The sequence below is a fragment of the Pteropus alecto genome, unplaced genomic scaffold, assembly GCF_000325575.1.
Source record: "Pteropus alecto unplaced genomic scaffold, ASM32557v1 scaffold46, whole genome shotgun sequence".
In the NCBI taxonomy this organism is placed as follows: Eukaryota; Metazoa; Chordata; class Mammalia; order Chiroptera; family Pteropodidae; genus Pteropus; species Pteropus alecto.
In genome coordinates, this window is record NW_006439231.1 from 896,495 (window position 1) to 922,020 (window position 25,526).

General features: G+C 33.3%; 1 protein-coding gene across 1 annotated transcript in view; it reads left to right on the forward strand.

The window, feature by feature from the left end:
• Positions 1-613: 613 nt before the first annotated feature.
• Positions 614-25,526, forward strand: part of TMPRSS11D (transmembrane serine protease 11D) — a gene marked incomplete at its 5' end in the record, with an annotated part of 33,292 nt that continues 8,379 nt past the window's right edge. The window contains 5 exons of the mRNA XM_025050048.1: positions 614-737; positions 1,717-1,835; positions 12,714-12,781; positions 19,773-19,930; positions 22,899-22,937. Coding sequence (XP_024905816.1) covers positions 614-737; positions 1,717-1,835; positions 12,714-12,781; positions 19,773-19,930; positions 22,899-22,937 — 508 coding nt within the window. The remainder of the gene's footprint in view (positions 738-1,716; positions 1,836-12,713; positions 12,782-19,772; positions 19,931-22,898; positions 22,938-25,526) is intronic.

The following is a 25,526-nucleotide window of genomic DNA, read 5'->3' on the forward strand; positions in this document are numbered from 1 at the left end:
AAATCATACAAATCCACTGCTGATGGTGCCATTCTAATGCATTTCAGAGGCTTGCTATACTCTCCTGGATCTCAGCAATCAGTCTCTGGCCATGCCCCCATTTTTATAATATGGAGAATATTACAGTGAGAAATGCTACTGTTCTGACTCCCTCCACCCCCTTCCTCATACAAAATGATAGCTCTTCTCTACAACCCTGGTGACAATTCTCAGGTGAGGGAGCTTACCACGTACATACGTGTCCAATGCAGGGTCTTGGAAAGAGAGCAAAACAAAGAACAATTAGTTGTTATTCTTGAGAATTTCATCAATTGTCAAAAAAAGGAAAAGCAATTGCAAACCATAGGTCAGATTTCCTTATTCTTCTGTCAAACTACCTAAATGTCAACATATTTGTGCTGAAAAATAATTGAGAGAAAAGCCATTAAGGAGAATGTTGTTCAGGTCAGGTTTATTTCCAGGACTGTATTTCGATCAAGAATCACTCTGTTTCCTGTAAATAGAACCACATGCAAGCTAAAGAGACTTAGGAAGACATGAAATGATTATGAGCACTGAAATGCTGGCTTCTCTGAGTAAAATGAGTAGCCTTTGATGTTTTTCTCTTGTTCTAAGGCCAGCACGGGTGCCATCGACCTCAAGATTCCTGAATCCATATGTAGTGTGTTTTGTTGTTGTCGCAGTGGTGTTAATCCTGGCAGTGATGACAGCTCTACTGATCCACTTCTTAGTTTTTGGTAAGTACCAGAAGATTAAAAGTATCACTTTTTAGTCTAAATAAATACATTTTCAGATTAAAAGTCTGTCATTCTTTAATGGCCACTTTTATTTCTTAATATAAAATAATTATATACCTTACTTATTATATGTTTGTTTCTATATTTTCCCTCAATTATTACTTTTTTCTCTTCTCTCTTTTGACTTTTTTTAATATAATAAACACTATTGCCCAGGCATGAATTATTCTAGCCAAAGAAAAAAATGTCTTGATACTTTTCTGATACTATAATTTACCAATTTTGTGGTTTTTTATTAATACAATAATTTCCCTTTTCATTAATAACCTGACAAAGTTGTAAAAATGCAATATTGCAAAGAAACTTAAGTTTCAACACCTAAAATCTGGATGTACCTAGGTACTTGTTAATTCATGATCTGTCTCCTGAAAAACACAGTTTTAGTAGCTAAACAGTTACTAGTTGTTCAATGTGAATTATTTTCATCAAAAGGGGTCTTCCAGAGGATATATTCTTAGATATCTTATTAGAAAACTTATTTTCTAGCTCAGTCCAAAAAACTAATGACAAGTCACTAAAAATCCTCTAAAAAGAATACTGTTTGAAATGAATTTTAGAACTATTCAGAATTACTTTGGGTTATTCCTTAATGATGTTATAGACATTCATTAATACTTTTTGAATGAATAAATCTGCAATCACAAATCTTCCTAAAATATAGTTAGAATAAAAGTTATAATGTTTCTGACCAATTAAATTTCTCAAATAATGCTACTCTGATTTTGATACATCTTTCATAGTTCCAGCTTTGCCAATCTTTTTTAAACTGAAAGAATAATTTTATTATAGTTACATTTATATTCTTTAAGAGAAGCAAAAGAAATTAATCATGTAATATATCTTCCCATAATCTTGAATATACTAAATATTAAAGTACTTACTAATGTGAGACTGATTCTACCTTTTCTTTGTTTTACAGATCAAAAATCTTACTTTTACCATAGCAGCTTTCAAATTCTAAATGTTAAATATAGTGATGAATTAAATTCATCAGCTACACAGAAATATAGGACTTTGAGTGGAAAAATTGAATCTATGGTAAGTTAATATTTGTCTTTGCTCTTTATTATCTAACAAATATGATAATAAACCTATTATTTTGTGATACGTTTGTGATTGCTAGATGCTCTGCATATTTTCCTCCCCTGAATAGTGAAAGATGTATTTCTTTATGCTTTTTCCAAGTTAACTTGCTGTTATACTGGTTCTTATTCATATTTTTTTAAGTCATGAGTAAAAAATGTTAAAAGGGTCACAACTAAATACACATTTTATATGATTGTAACTTCAAAGATTAGAAGTCTATGTTTTGTGCAAGTTGACCATTACTGCTTTTCTTGAGATTGCCCTCTAAAATACTGTTTATTTTGTCTTAGTTTTTTTTCCCCCCTTATCCAGCTGAACATACAGGAAAGTTGGTGTTAAAAGACATCTTTGTATAACAACAATAGCATGTTTGAACAATATCATACTTTGGTTCAATAATAGACATAGAAACTATACAAAGCAAATTTGGGCTCTTATTTGAACAGGCCCACAGTCTGCTCTCCAGAAAATTTCACAAGTGGACCCTTAGTACTTATTTATCATCACAGACCAGGGCCTGGCTCTCGGCCCTGTAAAGTCAGAGTTGACCAATTTCAAGGTTGCTCACTTACCCTTACTTTTTTAAGAGTTCAAAGAATGTAACTTATTCCAATGGCTCTAAAATTTTAGCATGTAACATAATCACCTGGTAGTCTTGTTAAAACACAGACTTCTGGGCCCTGATGTCAGTTTCTGATTCAGTAGAACTGGGGTGGGACCAAGAATTTGCATTTATAACAAGTTTCCAGGAGATGCTGATGCTAATGGTCCAAGGATCACACTTTGGAAACCACTGAGTAAATCTATAATGAGAACTATCATGGCTGGGGGAATAAATTGTCTGCTTGTCTAACACATTTTTCCCCAGAAGCAAACTTTACTGGGAACCAAGTTGAGAAAACTGCTTGGTGAGCATGGAATTAGATAGAGCAAGGGAAGTTAGGTATATTATTTAAATATTTAATGAGATAAGAATAAACAGCTAAATCAAAATGGTTTGGAAAAAGAATCTAGGCCAGGAGGCAGACATAGGATTAACATTGGGAAACGTGAGATTATTATGTCAGAAATGGGAGCCTCCTGTTCTTGCAATAAACATTTATTAAGCATCAAACCTGCCAAATGCTGTGAACATACTAAAATGGATAGTGGATCTTGCCTTCGTGGAGCTTAGTCTAACACCGGAGATTAAACAAGCCTGTAAATACTTAAAATCAAAATATATAGTTAGCACATGACATGAGAGCAAAGCAGACATGAGTTTGTGGTGAGAGGATAAATTATATCCAATCATGGAGATCAGAGATGGCTTCTTATAAAGATGACTCTTCAGGCTGGCTGTAAGGATGAACAGGTGAAACCACAACCAAAACCTAAGCCAAGGGATAGAAGAGAGAAGGTGCATAGCTAACAAGTTTAGACTTTATTTTGTAGGCAAAAAGTCTTAAGCTGGAGGCAACATGATGGAAACAGGATTCAAAAGATTTGTGTTCAGAAATGTAAAAATTAGATTATAAAGAGAAGAGCCTGCACAAGGTAAGACTAGTTGGAAGCTCATTACAGTGGTCCAGAAAAGAGCCAAAGAGTTAAGAGCTTGAATTAGGGAATATTACAGAAAAAGTGGAAATGCCAATAAAACTTCCATTTTAGGGTCACCAAAGCAATCTCCTCCCAACTTACTGCTCTCTCCTCCTAACCCATTCTGAGAAATTGACAGACATATTTAGTTCTCTCATTTGTATCATGAGATCCCATTGTTTGGACTTCTAACTAACAGACATTCTTAAGTTTCTTGAAGAAACTACACTTCAGGAGGCCAGTCTGAGGACAGTTATTCATAATAAAGTCCTCACATCCACACAAAGACATCTTGTAATGTTTCAGCTGTGTACCCAGCTTAATAAAGGGAACAAACTGAAAGGGTGTGTATTGAGAAGAATCCCATCTTCATTGTAGGGAATTAGAACCCAATTATTTGACATTACAGCAAGATACCATAGATGTCCTCAGCCTTAAGGAGGTCACTCACTCAGTCTCTGCCAGACAGATCAGGTATGTTAGGTCAGCTCATTCCTAATAGAGATAGCTATGTAAAATCACAAAAGGCTAATTTGAAGAGAAATGGCATAAGAAAGCATAGTTCAGCAATTTGAAAAGTATGAACTAAAAAATGTCTTTTTAAAAGTACTACCAGCACCTTTGGAAGATATGCAATAAGTCTTTAAAACACAGCCCCCAATGACAAAAAATTATTAAACTTAAAATTATTAAATATAAAAAATGATTAAATATTTCACAACTCAAGCTTGTTATTCTCAGAAATATTCTTTAAGTAAATCATAATGCATGTATAAACCTTATTATCAAAATGAAAGGAGTTTTAATATATCTCTTATTATAAAAATAATATACAAATGTAGAAAATTTAGAGTATTCAAGATATATAAAGAAAAAATATGCACACAATCTCAACACTCAGATATATCTACTATTAAAATTTTGATATTCCTGTGTTTCTATGGAAGATGTTCCAGTTTCTGTGCAAACCATATGTATCATACATGCACAAACACATATAATTTTCTCTCCATGGAATCAGACTGTACATACTAGTTTATCTACTTTTTTCTCAAAAATATGTTATACAGAAAATATCAATAAATTTAGAAATACATTTTAAGTAACTACACATTATTATAGTGTGTACAGGTACGATATTTTATTTAATCAGTCCTTTATTGGCAGATCTTTAAATTGTTCTGTTTTTCACTATTATAGTCAACATTCTGATGACCACCCTGGTTCATACATCCTTGCACACTTGCATGAACATATTTTGGGGATATATTCTCAGAAGTAGAATTATCAGAGTGTAGAATCTATGCAATTTTAAATTTTTTCTCTAGAGATTTTAAATATTTTCTTTATTTTCAATAAAGATTTTATTTTAGAAGCAGTTTAGACTAACACAAAAGTTGTAAAAATACAGAGTTCTCATATATTGCACCTAGTTTTCTCTATTATTAATTAACATCTTACATACAATAGTGCATTTGTTACAATTAATGAACCAATGTTGATAACATTGTTATTAACCAAATTCCATATTTTATTCAGATTTCCTTAGTTTTTACTTAATCTTCTTTTCTGTTCCTTGATGCCATCCAGGATACCACATTACATTCAGTTGTCATGTCTCCTTAGGCTTTTGTAGCATGACGATTCCTCAGATTTTTCTTGTTTTTGATAACCTTGACAGTTTTGAGGAATACTGATGAAGTATTTTGCAGAATGTCCCACAACTGTTTTTTTTCCCTGATATTTTCCTCATGTTTAGACTGGGGTTATATGTTTTGGAGAGGAAGAATGCAGAAGAAAAGCATCATTTTCATTACATCATATAAAAGGGGTACATATTATCAACATGACATCAGTGTTGACATTTATTACCTGGTTGTGGAAGTGTTTTTCAGATTTTTCTATGTTGTAAAGTTATTTCCTCCCTTTTCCATACTATATTCTTTGGAAGAAAAACCCTATATGCCAGCCACACAAATGAGTGGAGGAGTACAGAGTTATTATTTTAATATTTGAAGAATAGTTAAAATTCTTCTATTTTTCCATGTATTTATTTATTCAAACACTTGCGTGTGTTAATATAGTGGTCTATGCATTTTAAACATCTTAATTTCTACATTACACTCCAAAAGTGGCTCAGTTTACATTCTCATTAGCAGTTCGTAAGTATTCATAAATATGCTTATTTCCCCACACATTAATACTAGGCATTGTAAATCTTTTTAATTGCTAATCCAATAAATGAGAAGTGATATTTCATTATCTCAAGTTGCATTTCTTTAATTACTAGTAAGATTTAATCTGCCTACATATATTAATAGGTCTTTTTTATGATTTTTTTAAATTTCTGGGTTATGACCTTGCCCATTTTCTTATTGGAGCATTTGTCTTTTTCATATAAATTTGAAAAAAAAAAAACTTTCTCACTTAAATATTAAAATTTACCTGTTCATGTCACATGTATTTCTCTAATATGTAATTTGACATTCAACTTTGTTTATAATATAGAGTTTTTATGCCAAATATTTTTAATACCTTTGTGTAGTCAAAATTATCAAATGTTTTCTTTCTCACTTTTGTGCCAGGTTAAAAATCTCTCTCTCTACTCCAAAAACGCTTTAATATATTCACTCACATTTTCATTTTTTACTTTTATTATTTCATTTTTATAATTTTACCTTTGATCCATCTGGAAACTTTTTTATAGTAAAGTGGAAACCCAGCTTTTTCTCCCAAAAAAAAATTAGCTAAGTGGTGATACCAGAATCATATGCAAATTAGTGCCATTACTTTGTCAGGCTACCTTTTACATACACTAAAGTTCAATTTCTTTTCTTCTTTTTTCTGTACTGTACTCTCACTGATTAATCTTGCCTTACCAAACTATTTAGAGTACTATGGCTTTATAATATACTTAAAAATTGGCAGAGCAAGATTTCCCTCAAAATTCTTCTGATGTATGATTTTTGTAGTTAGTATACATTTATCCTTCTATAAAAAGACTTTGAACATTTAAAACATTATACAAATAGTCTAATACAGTGCTTAATAGTTTACATAGCACTTTCACATAGATATAGATATAACTTTCAGTTCACCACAGCCATATGAATTAATAAATCATTTTTATAGACAGACAAGCAAATATCGTGAGATTAAGAAACATCAAAGGCCATTCTGCTGGAAAGTGATAGAACCAGAATCCAAATCAAGGTCTCCTGACCTCAAATCCAAGGATCAAACTTTTTCTCAATGGTAACATGAGTGCCATCATTATCCTTGTTCCACAGACAACACTGTTATATTTAATGAGCAGTGAAATAGTCCCAGAACCTCCTATTATATTAAGCAATTCACTTCTCTTTTCTCGTTCTCGGTTTACTCATCAGTAAAATAAAATCATTGGGCTAGATTTTTATAGTACTTTCTAACTCAAAACACCTATGATTTTGTTATTGCCATGTGAGATATTCATACCACGCATTGAACTGTTTTTCTTATCCTCTCTGGCCCCTCTTTCTGTGTCTTTTACAGGCTCACCTCCCTCTATACTGCCATTAAATGTTGAAATTCCCCGAGGCTTTGACCTATACCCTCCTCACTGCTCACAGTTTTCTATCTCTAGATGATCTCATCTATGGCCATTACTTCAACTAAAACTTATATACTAATAACTTACTCTATCTCGAGCCTGGACTTTTCTTTTGTACTTCAGATCTTTTCATCCAACTGCCAACTTGGTACCTGTACTTGACTGTTTTAAAAAATCTCAAATACATTATGTCTCAAAACCAAACCCATGATCTCCCCACACCATCCTAGCCTTCTTCCAACAATTCTATCTCCATTAATGACAATACCATTTATTCAGTTTTTCGAAACAAAAACCTAGAATTCATCTTTGACATACTGCTCTCTGTCATTCAAAATATTAAACGTATTACCAATCCCTGTAGATTTTAGCCTCAATATTTCCCTCAAATCTATTTATTTCTCTTCACATCTGCTACCACCGTGTTCATCCAAGCCATTACCTCTAGTCCAGAGTACTAAAATAGCACCATAATTTGAATTATTTCTTCCCTAAAATTGATTATCAATACACAGCAAGAAATATTGTCCTCAAATTAAAAATCTGATTATATTATACTCTTGTTTAAAACACTTCAGTGACTTCCTATTATTTATGATAAAGACTAAATGTTTCACACACAAGTAAGACTTGCATGGTCTGGCCTTTCCTATCACCGTAGCCTCTTTGCTCTCTAAGCTACATATTCGCACTGGCCTTCTTTCATTCCTTAAATTCTACCTGTTTGTTCCCACTGCAGAACTGTGTGTGTGCCATTTACTGCACCTGTGAGGCTTTTTTCTTCTTCAACAAGCTAACTCTGATTCTTCCTGAAGATATAAGCTCTATAATCATTTTGTCTAAGAAGCTTCTCTAATCTCATTTACTGGATCAAATTTCTCTACTATAATGCTACACTTATCACAGTTACAAGTTTACTTAAATGTGGATGATAATTTGATTTGTGCCTGTCTCTCTCTGTTAGATGTAAGCTCCATGATGGCAAGGACTATTTTCTGCATTTTTTAAATAAATTTATTTATTTAAATTAGTTTCAAGTATACACTACATTGGTTAGACATTTATATTGTTCATAAAACGATCCCCCCCAATTGATCCCTCTCTCCCCTGGCCCTCCACTTAGCCATCATATTAATGCTAACTGCATTCCCTCTGTCTTGCTCCCCATACCCATGCCCTACTATCAACTACTAATTTGTACTTCTTTAATCTTTCACTCCATTCTCCCAGCCCCCAAACCCCCTCCCCTCTGTCCATCACCAAATCATCCACTATATTTGAGTCTGTTTTTGATTAGTTTGTTCTTTTTGTTCCTTAGATTCCATATATAAGTGAAATCATATGGTATTTATCTTTCTCTATCTGACTTATTTCACTCAGCATAATAACCTCTAGGTCCATCCATGTCATTGCAAATGGTAGAATTTCATTTTTTTTTAAATGGCTGAGTAATATTCCATTGTATATAAGAACCATAATTTATTTATCCAATCATTTGTTGATGGGCATTTGGGTTGCTTCCATAACTTGGCTACTGTAAATTTTGCTGCCATGAATATTGGAGTGCATAGATCAGGAACAAGATAAGGATGCCCACTTTCAACATTCCTCTTCAACATTGTATTGGAAGTCTTAGCTACAGCAATAAAACAAGAAAGAGAAATAAAAGACATCCAAATTGGAAAGGAAGAAGTAAAACTCTCATTATTTGCCAGTGACATGATACTATATATAGAGAACCCTAAAGATTCCACCAAAAAACTGTTAGAACTGATCGATGAATTCAGTAAAGCAGTAGGTTACAAAATAAATGGCTGAGTAATATTCCATTGTATATATGAACCATCCTAGGGATACATCTATCTTGATCATGGTGTATGATATTTTTAATGTATTGCTGAATTTGGTTTGCTAATATTTTGTTGAAGATTTTTTCATCAATGTTAATAAGAGATATTGGCCTATAGTTTTCTTTTCTTATATTGTCTTTTCCTGGTTTGGGAATCAAGGTAATAGTGGCCTCATAAAAGGATGCTTCTCTCTGCTTGAATTTTTTTGGAATAGTTTGAGAAGAATAGTTATTAATTCTTTGAAAAATTTGCCTATGAAGCCATCTGGTCCAGGACTTTCATTTATGGGGAGGTTTTTGATTACTGATTCTATTTCATTGGTGGTAATCAGTCAGTTCAGATTTTCTGTTTCTTCTTGACTTAGTCTTGAGAGATTGTATGTTTCTAGGAATGTGTCTATTTCTTCCAGATTGTCCAATTTGTTAGTGTATAATTGCTCATAGTATTTTCTTATGATCCATTGTATTTCTGTGGAGTCCATGGTTATTTCTCCTCTTTCATTTCTGATTTTATTTATTTGAGTCCTCTTTTTTTTTCTTGATGAATCTGGCTAAGGGTCTGTCAATTTTGTTTATCCTTTCAAAGACCCAGCTCTTGGTTTCATTAATCTTTTGTGTTGTTTTTCTAAACTCTATTTCATTTATTTCTGCTCTGATCTTTATTATTTCTTTCCTTCTACTCACTTTGGGCTTTGTTTGCTGTTCTTTTTTAGTTCTTTTAATTATAAGGTTAGGTTGTTTATTTGAGCTTTCTTCTTGTTTCTTGAGGTAGGCCTGTATTGCTATGAATTTCTCTCTTAGGTCTGCTTTCACTGTGTCCCGTAAATTTTGAGTCATTGCGTTTTCATTTTAATTTGAAGGACTCTCTATTTTCTTTCACCATGGTATCGTAGTGCTTTATACAAAGAGCATGGAGCACAAGAAGTGCTCAATAGCTGTTACTGAATGAGTAAAAAATGAATGAGGACATTTAGAAATAATGAAAACACCTGTTTGCAAAATATATATATCGAAACTGTGAGTGCATGCTGATTGAATGGATCTCTCCAAATAAAAGAAACTTCAATCAGGATTCATACGTGGGATCAACAGAACCATTGAAACTCCTATTTGGTATCAGGAGCGATATTGCAACAATATTGATTCTTCAAATGACAATTGCTATGTTTTTCCAAAATATACTTAATGACATTCTCATAAACAAAGTAAGACACAGGAAGAGAAAGAAAGTAGCATCAATTTGAAATTTATCTTATCACAACCCTTATACTACCAGGGCTTTTGGGTAAAATTCCTTACAGGCATCTCCATTTAACAAGCATTGATTGTTGCCTAATGCCTAAGAGGTATTTGGCACATATTTGGCATTCAAGTATTTGTTGAATGAATAAATAAATGATTCAGTCTATCTATTGATTCCTATGCCAAGTCATAGGGCACAAAATAAAGATATTGCAGTCAGGTGGAGCTCACAGTGGTCTCCAAAATACGGTTGTTCATTCCAGGGAGGAATTCACAATAATTTATTAGAGTAATGAAAGAAAATACTCAAATGTTACTCTATAGGTATTTTTTCCTTGGGAGGCGGGGACAAGAAAAGAAGAAACTTAAGTTTTCATTATTTAACAAATTGATTGACACCCTTGTTCAGTTTTATGTTGGCTGGTCCCACGCATACGTGTAAAGACATCTTGAGTGAGATGATAGTAATAGTAGAACTCACTGGGCTTCAGCATATATTTACCTGCTCTCAGTAGATTTCAATTCTTATGAATGACTATTACTGAAATATGAAGATTCTAGACTATTCTAGAATACAAAGATAGCATTGTCACTCTCAATCAGTCAGGAGGGAAATATAAAATAGTTCTTTTTTCATTGTTTACTTGATATTTGTCCAATGTAATAATAGGGTCAATATTACAATTTAAAAAAAAAGTGAGTGTCAAAGTAAACTCATCTGACCCTTTGAACACAGTAATAATTTTGAAGGGAAGGGAATGGCCAAAGGTTGACTATAAAGCTCACTAAAAGTAAATGAACAGTTTCTATAAGTTGCAGTCATCAACTGTACATACATAAATTTTTTAAATACATTTTTGACTGTTCTCCTTTTAAAGATGAGGAAACCAAAAGGAAGAAAGGTTACAAGGTTTATTCAATTTCTCATAGCAAGCTAACTTATCTCTGTGTTATCTGTCTACTGCTCTTTCCACTATCCTACTGGCATCCTCTTCAAGCATCTGCTTACTGATTTTCTACCAAGCATTTGATAAATTATAATGAAAGAGTCAATATTTCTACCCACTTTGTGAAATATAGATTCTTATTCATAGGCCTCCTCTTTTGTTCTTTTATATGGATATATCAACCAATTAATTAACTTGCTTTCTTTATGTTACTTATTATCTTAGTCTTCACTAAATTGCCTCTTAATATTTCCACATAACAAAAATGTCATAATTAAAGTGAATTTTTAACATTTTGATCCAGTCTAGCCTGTGCAGGTACAATATCAAATCATGAATTAAAATATAATTATAAGAAACATTTATCCAAATTTTAGCAGTTACTTCAGCCTTGGGTCTATTCCTTTTACTTCTATTAAAGTCAAATAAAATTAAAGTCATTTTATTAAATACCTCATATCATATTAATAAACATGTTAAAATTCATCCTTCTATGTAGTTAACTGGAATACAGTTCACCAAATGACAGTAACGGTTAATTCTAGATCATAAAATTTTGGATGACCTTTTGCTTTCTTAATACATACTAGTATTCCTTGAATTTTTTAAAAAAGAACATGAATTATTTTGATAAAACATGGTCTCATTATTCTTAAAAATGTTCAAGGCCTCTCTAGAAAGAAAAAAATTATCATTTTGTCATACAGCTGGTTAATCCGATATCTGCCAATGACATACAAAAAAAGTAAGATACAATATGTTGTAATAGAGATTGCATAAACTTTATAATTTCAAGAAGATTGGATTTAAAATCTGACTTAATGTAATATTCAACATATTCCTTAATTTCCCAGCCTCCATCTTTTCATGTCCACCTTTACCTTGGTGCAACCTACACAGTACAGCAAATTAAATCCACTCTCCATTATAAAATCTCGGCACATCTGACCTTGCATCTTGGAAGAATTGTTCCAGTCACAGAATCACTCCTAGTTCATTGTGAAGCTAAACCTTATACCTCAAGGGGCCCATCCTTGCTGGGACTGAGCAGTGATTCAGAGAGATAACTAAGGTTAGGTCAAGAAATAACCAACTGATGCTAAAAATAACCTCTGATGCATAGATATTAATCAGAAATAGCAAGAAAAAGACTACCCTTTGTTTCTTTACACCCTTCTCTTCAAGATCTCCATTGTTACTCATTTTAATTTGGTTTTGCCCATTTGAAAACAGTTACGGGAACACACAGTGTAAGCTGTGTCAGTGGACTTAGCTCCTAACCCAAACACTTAGGAACAGATGCCAGATCACGTAACATGAGCACTCAATGATTAAAATATCTGGTGTGTTTGGAATGGCTCCTAGTAAACATGCATCCTGTCCACTATCATCTTTGTGTAATAGAGCAAGAAATAGACACTGCAATAAAAGTACATAACCTGCCTAAATCAATCCATGTGTTCTGAAATGGAATTGAACTAAACTGAACTGAACTGATAACTCAGGTCCCTATTTTTCACTAAGATAATTCCCATGTTGCAAGATTGGGAGCAAGAACTAAGAAGAGGAAGGACTGTAATGACAGAGTTTGGTTTTTTTTCTTTCTTTCTTTCTTTCTACAGATTACTAAAACATTCAAAGAATCAAATTTAAGAAATCAGTTCATCGGAGCTCATGTTGTCAAACTGAGGTAAGTGGAACGATATAAAAAATACATAAGCTTAGATACAATTTGGCCCATTTGACTTTGGTTTATGGCATGGATAATCAATGAGATATACACCCAATTTGTTGCAATATCATGAAAATAGTATTATGGGCAGCTTTAAAAACAATGCCAAAACAAAACCAAAGCATGCCATATATCATCTATTTACTTACTAATGTAAATGACAGTATTACTTTTTAAGTCATGGTAGGAAAAGGAGGAAAGGGTGGAGAGAGATTAGGGTGAAGGTACAATGACAGGGCTATCCTATCGTGTAAAGCCAGTGGCTACCATTCACAATGCAGTCTACGTAAACAATGTCCCCTGGAGCTGTGCAATGCTGCGGTCCTGGGAATTTTCATCCAAGATCAGAACACAATAACCAATATCAAAAGTGGCTTTTGGCTTTTGTCTGCCCGAAATGCTATAATCTAAAGGATTCTGTGACAAATCCAACCATGTCTGTCATGAATTCATAATAGAGGAAGTAGCAGCATGCATGCTGGCTATTTGTCATTCCTGCATTAGTTGAATATGTACCTATTCATATATGATAAGACAAGCATTTCCAACTAAAATAGTCACCCTTTACTGACCCTACTACAAATACCTCAAATGCTCACATTGTTCAGTCTGCCAAATATTATGCAAAAGTTCTTTGGAAGAAAGAAGATTTAATTCTTTCTCAAATACTAATACCACAGGAAATTATTATTTTTTTTATTCTCTGTATAGTTTCCTAATAAGTACTAAGGAGAATGGAGCTCTGGTCAGATAAGTTTTGCTGAGGAGTTAGAGGAGTAGGAAGAGTCCATGAAAAAAAGTAATTTTCAGAATGCACTTCGATCATTTCCATTCACATTTCTTAGTACTTTCTTGGCTAGGTCTCTGCACTAGCCACTAGCTCTCAAACTATGTATGACTGAATGATCTATATTTTCTTTCATTTTATTCACTTCCAAGTCCCCCGTAATCCCACTTCTGACCCCACCACAAAATGCCAATTGTTCTTGCCAAGTTCAACAATGACAACATAGGGAATATAGTCAATAGTATTGAAATAACTGTATATGGTGCCAGGTGGGTACTAGACTTATCGGGGGGATTACTTTGTAATTGTTTAAGTGTCTAACTACTATACTGTATACTTGAAACTAATATAATACTGAATGTCAACTGTGATTGAAAAAAAAAAATGGCATCCAAATCAAAACTCCAAAGGAATCACATCAGTTCTCGGTTTGGACTTCTCAACAGTATTTGGCATTGTTGGACATTCAATCTTCCGTAAAATATTACCATCCTATGGTTTCTATGACCCCTCTTATCTCCTTACTTACTTTTTCCATTTTCTTTGCTAGTTCTTATTCCTTCTCTATACATTTCTCAAATGCTGTTGAATGTCAAGCTGTACTATAAGCCTCTCATCTTCTCAGTTCTTATTCTCTCCTTTCAGTGGCTTCATTGACACGTACATGCTCATTCTTCTCAAAGTCATAACTCTGAGACAGAACTCTCTCACATCTAGACATGAATATACACAGCCATCTACTTGATACCATCATATGTATATCTTGCAAACAACTCAACTTTAACATGTATAGACCTGAATCCCCCCCTCACCAAATGTTACTCTATTGTTACCTACCTGTATAAATGGCAGCACCTTCAATCTAGTTTCTCAAGAAAGAAATATGGGAGTCATCTTTAATCCCTGTCTTTCCCTCAATACATTTTATATATGTATCAGAGATATATCTATTTTTGGTATATAATATCAAAATATGTACATGTATACATATTTATATATGTGTATGTATGTGTGTATATACATATTTTCTTGTAAGTCATATGTACATAACGAAGTTTACCAAACTTTCCTTTTTCTGATTTCTTCCTACCATCTTCATTTCTGGGCTTATCTTTCACTACTCTCTACTTTTTTCTTTACTCACCATTAGACTTTTTTCAGTTCTTCACTCTCCCTAACCTCAAGACCTTCATATAAACTATTCCCTTTGCCTGAAATACACACACACACACACACACACACACATACCACTTTTTCCCCATATCTTTTCATTTTAAAATGAAGTGTGTTCATGGAAAATCTGAGATACAGTAAGGTCAACAAATCATTGCCCTTGAAAAGCCAGTTTTTATTCACAGTTTCCAAGAGAAAGAGACAGGACTCTGGTAGGGTTGTTATGAAGATCAAATAAATTAGTAGCGTAAAACAGTCCTGTTTGAGCATCTATTTACAGGTTCATCATCATTCGTTAAGGATTCCTCTTCTTTAAAATGCATATTCATATCTTTTTCATTTTTTATTGCTTGTTACTCGTTTTCTTACTGAGTTGTATGAGTTCTGTATTTATAGTACATACTAATCATTTGTCACTTTCTGAGTTGCAAATATATTCTCCCTGTCTATAGCATATCTTTATATGCTTATGGCATCTTTTGCTGTAGAAAATCAATTGTAAAATATCTTAAATCTTTCTCTTCATGTATATAAAGACATTCCCCCATATTTTCTTGTAAGTTTTAAATTTTGCTCTTCATATTTAGGCGTTTTATTTGTGTATGGCAAGAAGCAGAAACTTAATATATTTTTTCCGTATAAGTCATTTTCTTAGATTTATGATACCACTTCTATGATATATTGTTTAGGTATGTCTGTGAGTCAGTTTCTGGATAATCAATTCTATTAAGTTCAATAATTATGTTATTCAAACTATAAATGTTTCTCCTTGTGTAATATATTTTGAGGATATATTATCAAGTGCCTATATGTTTAGAATTGTTATATCTTTTTCACGAATTCTTTTATTAAGATATTAATCCTTTTTGTCCCTAATTAATTATTTTTATTTTAAAGTCCTTATGTCTGATACAATTATGGCTACACTGACTTTCCTGTGATTATTTTTCAGTAAATCTTTATCCACCCTTTTATTTTCAACATTTATGTATCCTTATAGGTTAGATGTTTCTCCTAAAACAAGAAGACACCTAGATTACATTTTCTAATGCATTCTGACCATCTTTGCCTTTAAATGGAGAGTGTAGTCAATTTACATTTATTGTGATGAATGTTAAATTTGGATTTATTGCTTCCATATTATTGTGTTCTTCATCTTTTTTTATGCTTCTTTTTCCTACTGTCTTATCTTCTTTCATATGATTGTTTTCTTCATTTTCTCCTTTCAGTATTTTAGAAGTTCTACATTCTATTTGTCATATTTTAGTGATTATTCTTAAAATTTAATCAAGGATAGTTGGCTTAATCCATTGCCCTTCTTCCAAATAATAAGGGAACTTGGAATCCTTATTCATGTTGTTATGTTTCAGTTCACCTTATTTGTAATGCCAATTAGTCATTGAAATTATATTGTCAATGTCTTTTTAGATCACCAGTTAATCATTTGTTCCATATTTTTTTCTGTACCTCATACCCTCCTTCTGGGTTGATTTCCTTCTTACAGAATATTTCCTGTATAAGTTCTTGCATGGAGTACATGAGTAATTAACTGCATTTTTGTCATTGTTGTTTTACTTTGATCTGAAAATGTCCTTTTTTAGTTTCATTCTTGAACAATACTTTAGTGTGGATATAAAATTCTAGGTTGATAGTGATTTTCTCTCAGCACTGTGAAAATAAAATTATATCCTGTCTTCCATTGTTGCCACTGAGAAATTGCCCTTCAGTCAAAATGTTCTTTGGTAGCTAGTTTTTCTCCATTGTCTGAAATCATTCCATTTGTCTTTGGAGTTCAGAGTTTCGTGTAATGTATTTGTAGGGGGGTGGTATTTAGTATGCTACAGACTCATTGCGATCTGAGGCTTTATGTCTTCATAAATTTTGGATAATTCTAATTATCTCTTGTAATATTGCTGTTCCTTTATTTTTCTGTGTTCTTCTTTAGCACTGCATTAGGAAAACATTAAGCTTTCTCCTGTTTCTGAGTCTCTATCTTTTTCATCTCTTTCTCTGTTACATTCCATGTGATTTCTTCATCTCTTTTAGTTAACTAATTTGTCTTCAGCTTTGCCTAATATTCTATGTAACCCACCTATAGAGTTTTAATTTCAATTATAAACTATGTTAAGATTTTGTTTGCCTGTCTGCAAGTTCTATTTGTTTCTTTAAAGAATTCCGGTCTGATTTGATAATGCCCTTTACTTTTCTCATATTTATGATTTCTCCTTTTATGTCATTAGCCATTCAAATATATTTACCTGTAATTTTATTATATAAAGTTTTTGAGGATGTTCTTCTTGTTCTGCCAATTCTATTACCTAAGCAAAAGGGGTCTGTCTGCCTGCACATGTCTGAGTCAAGGAAAAAATACATGCAGGTTTTGCAGCAAAGAAAGTAAGGTTCATTGGAGTTGCAAGTCCTGGAAACACAGGCAAGCTAATGCTCTTAACAACCTGCCCCGCTTCCCCAGGTATCTTGGAAGTACAAATTATATAGGGAAAAATCAATCCTCATGTTAACTAAGGGATTTGGGGGCGTGGGTGCTACTGATTGGATAATTGAACCGGGCCGGGGTAATTGATCATTATATTTGTTTCTGGAATCAGCCATGGCTCAATCTCCTCTGGTCCCGTGCCAGGGGATTGTTCTCCCTTGATAAGCCTGGAGCTGAAACACCTCTACGGCTAAGATGTTACCCTTAATATAATTGAAACTTATTGTCCCCATGATTAAAAACCTGAGGCTCAATAAATCTTATGCCCTAAGACTTAATGATTAAAGGAGCAGTCATAACAACGGTAGAAGGTAGAAAAAGCAAGTAAGTCATAATGCAATTACCTGGGCAAAACCAGTTTGAATTAGAAAAAATCATATTAAAGAAATTAAATAAAGATTATGTGAGGTTGCAATTCTAGCTCATGATGTATTCTTTACCATTGGGATTGTATCCTTATCTTTAATCCACTTTAGAACTAGGATCCTATGCAGCCTGGATTTAACACACATATTGCCAGAGCATTTGTTTCTACCAGACACTCAAGGAGAATCAGCAGAACATGGACCATTTTTTTTTTTTTGGTCAATTATGTTAAAGAGAAAACCACAGGCCCAAAATGGTATCACTCATGCTAAAAGCCCATGATACAAAACCTAGATTTAATACCTGATCCAATTGCAGTTCCAACCTATCCCAGAAATGTAATCTTAATCAACCAATCTGGAATTTTCTGGTCAAGCACCAATAACTTATCTGTCAAGTAGACCCTCTCTATCTCCTTCCAAAAACCTTTTCCATTTCCTTCCCCCCAATGTCCTGGCATAAAAATAATTCTTTCTTTTCTTTTATTAATGGCTCCCTTGCCCCACCCTATAAAAACATTCCAGTTTGTACAACCCCTTCTAGATGATAGATGGGATGCTATTTGAATCATGAAAAGCTTTAAAAAGCCAGTTAGATCTTCAAGTTTATGCAGTTGATTTTTTTAAGACAATTTCTTAAAGTTCTGGTACCATGATAGTAGTATAAATGCAAATCAAAAACTTTCATGCAGCCAGGCTCATGATTATGAATTCTTTTTTCCTTCCTGACCTAGACCTCTGAGACAAAAAAAAACTTCTTTATTTTTCTTTTATGAGATGATAAGCAGATTTTTTTCTTTCCAACCCATGCTTTCACTGAGGATTTAGTTTGTTGAGAATCTTGGCCTTAGTCTGAAACCTCATGTCCATCTCTCTATTTTGCACTAGCCCAAGCCCTCATCTCCAGAAACTAAATGCTAAAACTCAAGCCTGTTGTATATTTGAGTGTTTACTCCATAATATTCATGTTTTTTATTTTTGGTCTTCCAAGATGTCTCTTACTTTCATGTGACCTCAGCTTTGCATTTCAAATAGAATTTATTATATTTTTCTAGCATTTCTGATTGTTTTATTTAAAAAGTTTTTTTTAATTAAAAAAAATTTTTTAATTGTTTAAGCTTTCATGTTGCTAGAAATGGAAGTTATAATTATTTCTTTATTGTCCGCTTCTCCTTTTAAACTGCAAGATCCATAAGAATGGCAAGTGTGAATCTTGGCCATAGCAAATTTCTGAATCTAAAAATAGTGCCTAGCACAATATTTATTAAGTAAATATTAAGTATCTGAAATGAATATTATAGCAGAACTGGCAACTGAGATGAGAGAAGGAAGCCTAGAGTGAATATGAGAGCATCAAAACCAAATTTGCCTAATGCAACTTTTCAGAAAAGAAGGCATCCAATGTTCAGTAGAGGAAGTAATTTACATGGTAATTTGCATAGAAGGAAGTAGAAATTGATGTTAGATAGTTAAGCCATTAGTCAAATTATCAAGGTTTGTGATGAATATCTGTGGTTAACTGAAATGGAGATAAAAGCTTAACATATGACTATAAAAGTTAAAATGTGATTTTGTAGCCAGATGAATGGATGCAGGTACCAGAAATTTAGCTTGAGCCTCTAAGCCACATAACTTTGGAAATTCAGCCCTTCATAACTTTAATGAGATTAGAGGGGGGAGAAGATTTGTGAAGTCTAATAATAGCTAATACTTATAGTACACTTACTGTACGCTATGTATTCTTTCCAAAAGTTTTGCACATATTAATTTATGTAATCTTCATAAAAACCCATTTTAATGTGAGGAGACTTAGATACAGAAAGATTAAGAAATAAATAGTTTACCCAATGTCAAACAGTAAATGGCAGAGCTGTTGTTATTCAGGCTCTGGCATTCTGACTTCAAAGCCAGCTATCCTGAATAGTGGGTACAATGTACTATGCATTGAAATAAAATATTTGTGAGATAGCATTGTGATATATCATTAAGAGGCAAACACTGTTATGAGAATCTGTTCTAAATTTAAATACCTCACATGAATTTTTTAATGTTTATTGAGGAAGAATATATAAAGAAAAGAGCAGAAAATTATCATACTTATTCATTTAAAAATATCTTTATGGTTTTCAGGAAAGATGGTAATGGTGTGATAGCAGATATTGTTATGAAATTTAAATTCTCTAGAAATAATAATGGAGCATCGATGAAAAGCAGAATTGAGTCTGTTATACACCAAATGCAGAATAACTCTGGAAACTTGGAAATAAACCTTTCAACTGAGATAACATGCAAGTACCATTTTTACATACCATTTTATTTCACTATATCCCTCAATTTAACCAGTTATAACTCATGTTTTAATTTAATGAGAGACTGACCTTGTTTTTTCCCTTTGTAATTAAACTTCATGAAAACAATATATTATAAATGTATAGCCCTCTAATATAAAAATTCTAAAATTTAAATAACCATTTAGCATTCATATAGTAAATTTTATTTGCTAGATATAATGTATAGCCCTCTAATATAAAAATTCTAAAATTTAAATAACCATTTAGCATTCATATAGTAAATTTTATTTGCTAAAATTGTTTTATTCATTTTCCTTTTCAATACTCCTTATGAGGGATGTTGTTGTCAGATGTTCAATTTGTAGGTATGTTACAGGAATGATAAATAGCTGTACAAGGTCAGAGAACAATTTAATTAATAATCCACCTCACCTAAAACAGGGCATGCATTTGGAAGTTATCTGGTAAATACTTGTAGAATAAGGAAGGAAATTAGAAAATTTAGCAATATCTTTATCTTCTCTCTGAAAATCATGTATACCTCAGCCTGTCTTTTATTTTTTATTTTTCACCTTTTTTTCCAACCTTATATAAAAAGTTAACACATCTATTAGAAAAAATTTAGCAAAATTTATGCCAAGATAGTAACAATTATGGGGATTATGAACTTCAGATTCAAATACTATCCAACTACATATTTCTACCCAGATGGCCCAAATATATTCAAAAGTGAGCTCACCTTTACACCCTACTCCTAGTCTACTTACTACTGCAACTTGCTCTTCTTCCTTCCTCCCAATATAGGATAAAGGCGCCAACACCCACTCAGTCTGCCAGGTTAGAAATCAAAGTTGAAAATCCTTCATTTGGCCTACAATGCATAGCTTAAAGGTTATTTCCTCACGGAAGGCTTTTGGGATCCTTCAGACTAAGTAAGCTCTGTGTGCTCTGCTTTCACAGTATTTAGCCTGTTTCCTTTATGGTAATATTATCACATTTAAGTACCTAAGCCTGTCTTGAATCCATGCCCATTTTCTTACATCCCTACTGCTATCACTCTGGTCCAAACTAACATCATTCTTAAACATCTGCACGAGCCTCCATATTACTCCCCTTATATACTTTCTTTACCCTTTCCAATCTATTGTCCATATATTGATCAAAAAAATATTTTACAATACAATCTCACTTAAAAGCCTCTCACAGATTCCCACAAACATACTCCACCCTTGCCCACACACACCCCTGTAAGTAGGATACCATATTTCCTGGTTTGCCCAGGACAGTTTTAGTTCATGCCAATTGTCCAAGAATCATTATTAATATTGCTCCCTAAGTATCTTGGTTTGAACAATAAATGATATGGCCATCTCATCTAAAGCACTGCATGATCTGGTTCATACTTACCTCTCCAGCCACTTACACCACTCTCTTCCTCATTCACTGTAATCTAGCCACACTTACATTTTCTGCAGCTGCCAAGCTCCTCTCCCTTCTACCTCAGGGACTTTGCATACATTGTTCCAATTTGTTATAACACTTTCTAGATCACCCTTGTGCATCCTTCAGTTCTCAAAATTATTGCTTTCTAATGTAAGCCTTTTCTAACTTCCATTACTCAGTTATTTACCTTTGTCACAGATTCCTTCGTTAACCTTCTTAACATTTATCACAATGGAAACTACGAAATTATTTGCGTGACTTTTGTACTGATTGTCTTCATCCTACTCTGTAAGCTTCCTAAAGGCAAAAAACAGTCTGCTTTGTTGATCTAGCATCTAATAGATACTCCATTAATATTTGTTACATGACTAATAGAAAAGAATTACTTAATATGTCCCTAGAATTTAAGGACATTCTTTCAACTTTGTCATGTACTACTAGCTTAGTAAACCGTGATTTTCTTATGATAAGCTCAAGATTAAAGGATTTTGATGGCTCCCACTCTGGACTGGTATTCAATCAGATTGTTTACCAACACTTAGGAAAAAAATTTGAAATCTTTTGGTAAACAATCGCTGCACCAGGTCCACAAAGTTGTTTCCTCAGCCCCTCCAAATCCTCTCATTCCTATCCTAGACTCCCAGCTCCTCCCCTCTGCAACTAAAGAGTTAATGCTTAGCACAGAAAGGATCTCCAAGACACTGCTCCAGCACCATGGCTGGTTGTATCCTTTCTGACTGGCTGGCATTCATATATTATAGTTTGTTTAGTCCTCAAGTCTTATACTTTTATTCTTTCCACTCAGAAAAGCTAGATAATTGCCAAGGTTGTTAGGGGAATCAGGATTTGAAGTTGTCTCTTATTCAGAGAGGGAAAAAGCAGTGGTCAGTTCTTTTCATTTTCTGCCTCCAAAAGGTGTTTTGGCTCCTGTGACACTTACAAAGCAGATGTAATACCCAAGCCCTGTTAAACTTCTGGCAGCAAATAAGCTTGCATAAATTGATTTTAGAGAGCATAAAAACCTGTCTGAGAAGTTTAGGTTTATCTAACAGGAAATAAAAAGCTAATTTCTCATTGAAAATTTTCAAACAGGGAAGGATATGATGTGACATACATTTTTAGAAAAATCAGTCTGAGAAAGAAGAGGTGGATACATTGAAAACAAAGTAGAAGCAGGAAACGCAGTTTGAAGGTTTTGTAAGAGTGTAGATAACAAACGATGAAAGCACAAACTAAAGTAGTAGTCATGGGGATGAGGAGGATGGGGCTAATTTGAAGGAGAGATAAAGGTTAGAAGGTACAAAATCTGGAAACCAATGAGATGTGGAAATGATAAGAAAGGAAAAGTTAAAAGATCATTTCAGATTTCTAGCTACTGGTGGAAGTTGTGTCATTACTGAATGAGGAGCATAGGAATCTGTATTTTAATAGCCCTATGATTCTGACTATGGTTGTCTGAGGACTAAAAGAAATTACACTATTGATCTTACTCTCACTCTTTTTTTTTTTTTTTTAATACCAGCAATTACTGACCAGGATACAGTAATTATGTTCACTCAAGGTAAGTTTTAAAATTATTTTATAAATACGGTTTACCAAAATATAAAGAGTACATGTTCAAATCATTTGTGTTCTTTGTCAAGGCAGTGTCTATTGAGGTGGTATCTTTATTTATAGTTCATTTATGTGGGTTGTTGTTGAAACGTTGCTGATTCCATTGGTCTGTGGAGTGATGTTCAGATTTTTCCCTCCTTTTTGAAGAAAGAAGAAGTAGTGGTATTTCACCCATTGAGTTTGATCTCATGAAAAATTTAGGCAGCTTTAGGAAGCTTTTCTTGCCTTGGTTCTATGGTAGCATTTCTGTAGATGTGGAAATTATGTTTGGTGACACCATTTATATGGCTTCTCCTAACCACTAGAATAGCTTGCTTTGTTGTGGATTTAGGTTAATCATAAAGTACAATTAAAAATTATAAAAATTATTGTCAGTTTTTTGTCTATAACCTAAAGGAAAAGTCATTACTTTCCAATGTCATTCTGTATACTCTTAGGCTAGGACAGCATAAATGGTACCCCTAGAAAACATCAGTCTGCTGATAAAATATAGTTAGAAATTAGTTCAACGTACCTAGACAGCTGGTCTATCTCAGTTACTTAAGTGACATTTACAAGATAATGCTACCTCTATGGGTGTTTTTAAACTTCATTATATATTTAGTCCATGCTTCCTTTTAATAAAAATTTACTTAAGCAAATTACTAGAGAATTTGGTTGGAGGATGCAGCAAAGGAACCTATGTTCCCTGTGTATTCATGATAGAAGTCTGGTCCTCCTCCATCTGAGAAGACTGTTTAAAAAAAATGCCTTTTGATGGTTGTCCTATTGAAGAAGTGTCACTACTTTATAGCTAGTCCAGCAATAGAAATTGTTGGTGATGATGTACCTCTAATTTCTTAGTAATAGACTAAACAAGAGGAAATAAATCATGGGAATAGGAGTTTAGAGGAATTAAGTGATCAGCCCACCCCAGCCCATTTCAGCTTCGCCTATTGGAGTGCTCACGGGCTCTCTTAAGATATTTAAATAAACCTCATGTAGATACTTAGAAAATGCCTCCTGTCACCCTTGAGAATATTGTATGGTAATTCCTTTTCAAGTTTCTTTTAAAGTAATTCCTTGCAAGTTGCTAAGAGTAGATCTTAAGTATACCCACCACACACATGCACATATACATTCTCTCGCACACACACACACACACACACACAATAAACTATGTGAGGTGATGAATGTGTTAATTATCTTGATCTTGCTTATCATTTAACAATGTATATGTATATCAAATCATCACATTGTAAACTTTATATTGTATATATGTAAAGTTTACAATGTGATGATTTGATAAATTACATTTATCAATTATTCTTAAATAAAGTTGGGGAGGGGGAATGCAGCTTCTGACTTATTCCATGGTGTGGGTCTGAGAGTCAATATTTTTTTAGCTTTGAGGTATAATCAACAAATAAAATTGTAGGATATTTAAAGTGTACAATAGCATGCTCTGATACACACACACGTATACACACACACATATATACACATATATAGTAAAAATATTCACCCACCTTGTTAATTAACACATCCACCACCTCACTTTTTTTTTTTTTTAGGCAAGGCTACCCTTGGTTGACCTCACTTATTGCAAGGACCTTGTTAGCTTACAATCTCTTATTATTATTATTATTATTTTTTTTTTTTTTACGCCTACAACACCTGGTCTCCCATCCAAGTACTACCCAGGCCCGAGTCTGCTTAGCTTCCGAGATCAGATAGGATTGAACTTGTTCAGGGTAGCATGGCCATAGACTACCACCTCACATTTTTACTTCCTCTTTTTTTAGAAAGAACATTTAAGGTCTACTCTCTTAGCAAATTTCAATTATATAATACAGTGTTGTCAACTATAGCCACCATGTTAGACATTAGATCTTCAGACATTATTCACCTTATAGCTCAAAGTTTGTACCCTTTTACCAAATTATCCATATTTCACCCACCCCCCAAGCCCTGGCAACTACTATCTACTCTGTTTCTATGAGTTTGACTTTTTTTGAATAAAAATTTGATATATAAGTAATACCATGCAGTAGTTGTCTTCGTCTGGCTCATTTCACTTAGCACAATATCCTCCAGGTTCATCTATGTTATTGCAAATGACAGAACTGTCTTCTTTTTTAAGGCTAATATTCCATTATTCCATTATGTGTGTATGTGGGTATGTGTGTGTGTATATACACACTACATTTTTTTGATCCATTCATTCACTGAGATACATAGTTTCCACACAGCATCAAGATTTCTAATAAGCTCCCTGGGGATACTCATACTGTAGGTCCAAACACTACACTTTGAAATATAAGGCTATAAAGAAGACGGAAATTTCCTAGTGAACTGGTGGCCTGAGCTGGGATAACCAGCACTGACCTATCTTAACCTCTACTCATGAGGAATTCCGGAGAACTATGAAGCTGTTCCAGAATTTAAAGTCACATGTCAATTAAGCTCAGAAAAGTTCTCTAAAATGCAGTTTATAGGCAAAATAGTCACATAAGTACTCTAAAAAATATAGCATATTGCTTATGCTTTTAGAAAG